Here is a 5,853-nt window from a genome sequence, read left to right on the forward strand (position 1 = left end):
CATGTGACTTCCGCTGTCGTAACAATATGTTATACTAAGCAAAGAGAAAAATTGATTTTGCAACTGGGGTTATTTTTATTTGCAAATTGAGATGTGAACCCAGATATTTTGTCCCCTGTAATCCTAATATAAAATATTTTCTGTGACTTTCTAATGTTAAAACTATTTGAGCATATGATTAACTCTCTTCCCTTTCATCTTTTAATGTTAAGACAATGCTAATTGTAACAGCTCTTGCTGCACACATGGTATGTGCAACTTGGTAAAACTGGGTGACAGAAACCACCCTGGTGCCAGCTGGCTACCAAATTGTTACTAGATGTGGGCCCATAAAATGTTATTTGCAGTACCAATAATGCATATCTATTAATCACTTAACATTAGTAATCATTATAGAGTGTTCTTCATAAATGCTAGTTGACCTTCTTCTATGTGTTATAGGTTATTCTCAGTCAATTCTAAATCATAATCAGTGGTGTATTATGCTTTTCATCTTAAAGCAACATTTGTAATTCTTGCATAGTTTTAACACTTGTAATTACATTGTAACGCAAATAAAATCAGCATTCAATCTATGGAATACTTGAAGAGTTGGGGGTAAAGCATTATAACTCATTAATAATATTACTTTTTCAAAACAAAGTAAATTTTAGTTTATAAATTCTAAGCAAATAAAATACCTAAAGAATGTGTCAAATATGATTTTATTTTGCAGCTCACAGAATTGCTTTCATACACACTTTATTGGCACTGAGTTGTTAGTTTAGTTTTTATCTGGCTAATTGTGCATACCCATTATGCAATCAGATTGACATACATTTAATAAGTTAATTTCCAGACATATAGTTAAAAAAGTAAAGAATAGTCACAACAAAGCAAGAAAGAGAAAAAAAAAGCAACAAGATACATGTAACATGTGATATAACATGTTACATTTTATTAACTAATTTCTAAAGAAGTGTATTACTTACTTTCTGGAGTAATGAGTTATGAGTTACTTTTTCCAGTAATATGTATGTCACTGCATATTTTATCATAGACATCATGATTGTTCAGTTATATTTGCACATGATAAGCAAGTTAAGAGATTATTAGTCTAAAGTCAGGGGCTGTAAATGTATTCTATGAGTTACTCACTTTTGAGGCTTGATTATTGTTGTGTTCTTTGGTCATCTACTATTTATATTTGAAATGGTATGCCCCAACAAAATATGAGAAACAGGTGAAAGATTAATTTAGCAGTAGTTGGAAAATTTTGTATTGTCTTGATGCAAAATCAAGAAGCACTGAGTGTGAGACTACTGACAGTAATGACATGAGATTGCTGTGCTAGTGTTATTTAATAAAACTGAATTTCAGACCAGCATTGTAAGTTACAGTACCATCAATATGATGCCAAGTAGAAAGTTTGTAGTATGGCACAACCAGTATCCATGGCTAATTTACGATTGGTTCACCATGATGATGAAGTGCAAAACATATCTGTTAATAGGGTTAAAAATTCGTTCACATGAGAGTGTCTTCCTGGAAACTAGAAAATGTCAGTAATACCTTGTTTGGCTATCAATGAAAGGTCTCTGTGAGTGATTGTTATCATACGGCAGGTAGAGAATTTTCCTGCAATTATTTGTTTGGCTAAAATCTGTTTAACTCTGCTTGTAATTAGAACCAGGTAGTGTGTTAACAGTTGGAAAATCATCTTAAAACTGGCTTAGTATTCAAGTAGAGGATCACTACTAAACATAGCAGAAAATCCCTGAAAGGCATGATGTTAAGAGTTTAAAAATTATATCAAAAATGACATCACAAGTAGAGGAGCTTTATGTATCAATGTGTCATGGTTTTTTATTCATATCTATCAAAACTACCTCTTATAATAATTATTTTTCACTGTGTGTCTATATATCACAGCTTTCTATGACCACATCTGGTAAAATTAGTCTTTTCTAATAAAATTTTTAGTATTTATGAATGCATGTCAATTTCTGTTGTTCATATCTATTAAAGCTAGTCTTTCATAATTATGTTTATTTATTACAATTTTCTATCAAAATTAGCCTATAACAGTTACTATTTTTTGCTTTGTATGTATTTCTTTCATAGATCATAATTCTAAAAGGCCAGATTCTGTAATCCTCTATGAATTGTTTGATAACTATAATTTTCATAAATTCCAATCTTATATGTTTGACTTTTATATTTTTCTGGAATTTTCCTTAACTTCTTCAATATTTTTTTGCCTTTTTCCACAATTTAAAACTTTTACAATTCTACTTCAGTTTATTTATCCAATTTTTAAGTTGTCCCCTATTCAGCTCATTCTAATTTCAAGTGGAGATCACTTTAGATTAATAACTTTATAGTAATACAGGACCATTATACAAAACTGCCTCATTATTACACCATTGGTTATAATACTTTCTCAGATATAATGCTGTGGTGCCGTGGCTCCAAGATATTTAGTATCATCTGCTGCTTAGCTCATTGCTACATGGCTTCAGAGGCTAAAGCAGTTATACTCTGTCAAAAAAATAAGGGAAACAAAGGAGGAAGTCCCAAGTATGAAGCTCAGAAATGTGAATATCAAGTTCACATCTGAAATTGATATTGGAATGTTGCGAATTTAGGTAATAAAGTAATTTGGAAATATGACACGAATGTTGAAATAGCAAGAAAGTGTCACTGATATAGCATTTATAAAGGACATGTTTAAAGTCACATGGGCAGTTTTCTAGCCACTTGCATTCGTGGAAACATAGAAAACTATTGACTATCATTGGACCCAGCAGGGATTCCATCTACCCGGTCTGGTCATAAATGAGGAAATGGTTTAACTAGTTGGTTAAAATTCTCCCCCACCTATATCACTCTCAAGTGCACTTGGTTCCTGATGGTGGCATTATAATGAGGCAGTACTGTACATCTGGATTACTTTGATCATGCCTTCTTCTTTATTTTCAATATAATTTCATTATGATATGCTTTGCACCTACAAATGAGTTATCATTCATCAGCCTGGAATTTGTAGACTCTGTTTTAATATATTTCAATTAATTAGTCAAGAAACAGGTCCTCTAATCCATGAAAAATAATATAGTTATCACATTATTGTTCTTCTGTCTGTCAAAGTTGTATACACTTCATTGATAGCTTTGAGAAGTACACATCTACTGTGTGTAGAGTTTGCACTTAAAATTGCTATAAATCTATATTGAATAATAATTATTTATGTACTCTCATTAAGTCTTGCTTTTAATTTTATACTTCAACTCTTATATTTTCTCAGTACTTTTTTAATTTAAGTTTTATTATTAATACCTGCTGGTAAAAAACGGATACTTTCTCACTTAGAATTGAAGAAACATCTCATAGTTTAGGTCTAACTTTTTTATCAATTATAGACCATATTTTTTATCCAAATGTAAAGCCAAGGCTCAGAAAGGTATTGTTCATTTGAGGAATTATGATACATGTTTTTAAATTATTCCTTGCAGTTTTGGGGCCCGGTATGGCCAGGTGGTTAGGGCGCTCAACTCACAATCTGAGGGTTGCAGGTTCGAATCCCTGTCCCACCAAACATGCTCACCCTTTCAGCCGTGAGGGCATTATATATATAATGTGATGGTCAATCCCACTATTTGTTAGTAAAAGAGTAGCCCAAGAGTTGGCGGTGGGTGGTGATGACTAGCTGCCTTCCCTCTAGTCTTACACTACTAAATTAGGGATGGCAAAATTAAAAAAAAAAAAAAAACTTGCAGTTTTAAGAATTTGGAGAGGGTTAGTGTTCATTACAAATGTAGGCATTGAGTGTTAAAAAAGTATGTTGGTAAATAAGTTCTTAATAGATTAATAATTTCAATAGGTTTGTGCCTATGGCTTTAATTACAGTAAATTTTAAAAGTTTGTTAGTTGTAATCTACTCTATAATAATTTGATATATGACAGTAAGCAGCTATAAATCATTACATCTGTTTAAATAAGTTTAAGAAAAGGACATATTTACAGGTAAGATAAATAATACTTATTTAAATCTTATTTTATGTAATAACAATCTATTAATTTTTTCTAGGTTCAGAAAATTCAGAAACAAGTGCAACAACGCAATTGGAGAGAGATAACTGTTGGGTCTGTTGAAGAATTTCAAGGCCAAGAGCGTCGAGTCATCATCATATCAACTGTCCGTAGTTCTTCTGATCTTATGGCATTGGATTACGAACACCATTTGGGATTTTTGAAAAATTCTAAAGTAATTTTTATCTTTTAACATACAATTTTGATATTAAATATATTTGATGCAGTGTGGATAGACCTGTCAGAGGACGTCTTTTAATTTCTAATTCACAATGGGTCTTAATCATCTTAAGAATTCTTAGATCCTCATAAAGTTTGAATTTATCAATATTTTATTGTTTTAATGTATATCAATTATATATCTTTAATAAGTCTTTTTGAAACTGATAAATATAGCATATATATATACTAACTGGTAAATGTTCACCTTGTTGGTATCTCGGCTTTGAGATTGAACTAACTGTCATTTATAATATTTATTTTCACCTTAACTCAGGGACTCATTCTTCATGTAACATCTTTCCTTACCCGTACCTTTCATCCTTTTTTGTTGTTCATGTACCAGAGAAGTTGGTCTACCTTCAGACAGTGGTACTTTCACCATGGCTTCCATCCTTCTGTCCCAATTCTTTACCTGGTTGTTTGATCAGGGTTTGTCTGTGTCACCAGTTGCTGGCAGCTCTGTCAAACACATTGTGTTTCTCCCGATTCTGTAAAGCTTTCACGTCCACAATTATTTCCCTCCTTTTCCATTCTTTTTGTCTCATTCCTCCCCTACATCCTTTTGTTTTTCCAGACTGGGATCTCAGTGTTGTTCTTCATGCCTTGACTGGCTCACCCTTTGAACCCTTTGCTATGTGTTCCCTGTATCGTCTTTCCTTAAGACCTACTTCCTTCTCCTCCTGGCATGTGGTCATCATCATTCCAATGTTTATGCCATTAATGTTTCATGTATCCCTTACCATTCTTTTTATTTCATCCTTTATCCAGATTGGGCCTTCCTTCTTAAGACAGCTGCTGCCCATGAAGGTTGTTTCACCTTTTCTTCCATATCCTTACTGTCTATTTCCCACCTGAACTCATGGTCAGATCCTGATTGTCTTCTCTGTCCTGTGCATTCCCTGCATTGTTATGTGTCTCATGCTACCTCCTTTCAGGGCTCCCATTCCCACCTATTTATTCCCTGGAATACCCCTGTTTCCTGGAGCCTAACTCCTGTTACCCTTACTGGCTGTGTTTGGCAACTCATACGACTAGCATGTTCTGACTTGTCCATGGAAGGTCGCTGGCTGTACAATGTTTTATTGCACCAAATCCATCACTGAACTATGTCCTTAACTGCTCAAATCCATCAACCTTTGGAGGACATAAGTCAAGCAGGTATGTGGATGAATCCAAATACATTCATGGCACACTATCTGCATGATTTGGCTGTATCTTCCTCAATTGGGTATCATTTTTCACCTCTGGCGATTCTCCACATATCTGTTCACCTTTCACTGGGGTAAGTTGACCTGTAATTATTTTGTACCTTTTTCAGTTGATATACATCCTTTTTCAGGATCCCATCTATTGTCAGGTGTTGCCTTTTCGGGTATGGTGAATATTAGAACTTTACACTTATCTGTATATTTCTAAATGCTCACTGCAGAGATAGGATGTTTCTGTAAGACCACTGGACATTTTTCAGATGGTATGTATATATATATATATATATATATATATATATGTGTGTAGTACTATATACTAACTTTATATACTAATAGTTATTATAAGTAAGTA

At 33.2% G+C, this 5,853-nt stretch overlaps 1 protein-coding gene across 1 annotated transcript in view; it reads left to right on the top strand.

Moving 5' to 3' along the window:
- The window catches only part of LOC106465960 (putative helicase mov-10-B.1), a 99,701-nt gene that overhangs the window by 84,743 nt on the left and 9,105 nt on the right, over positions 1-5,853 (top strand). The window contains exon 15 of the mRNA XM_013926209.2: positions 4,070-4,246. Within this exon, the coding sequence (XP_013781663.2) occupies positions 4,070-4,246 (177 nt within the window). The remainder of the gene's footprint in view (positions 1-4,069; positions 4,247-5,853) is intronic.

The sequence above is a fragment of the Limulus polyphemus genome, unplaced genomic scaffold, assembly GCF_000517525.1.
Source record: "Limulus polyphemus unplaced genomic scaffold, Limulus_polyphemus-2.1.2 Scaffold2103, whole genome shotgun sequence".
In the NCBI taxonomy this organism is placed as follows: Eukaryota; Metazoa; Arthropoda; class Merostomata; order Xiphosura; family Limulidae; genus Limulus; species Limulus polyphemus.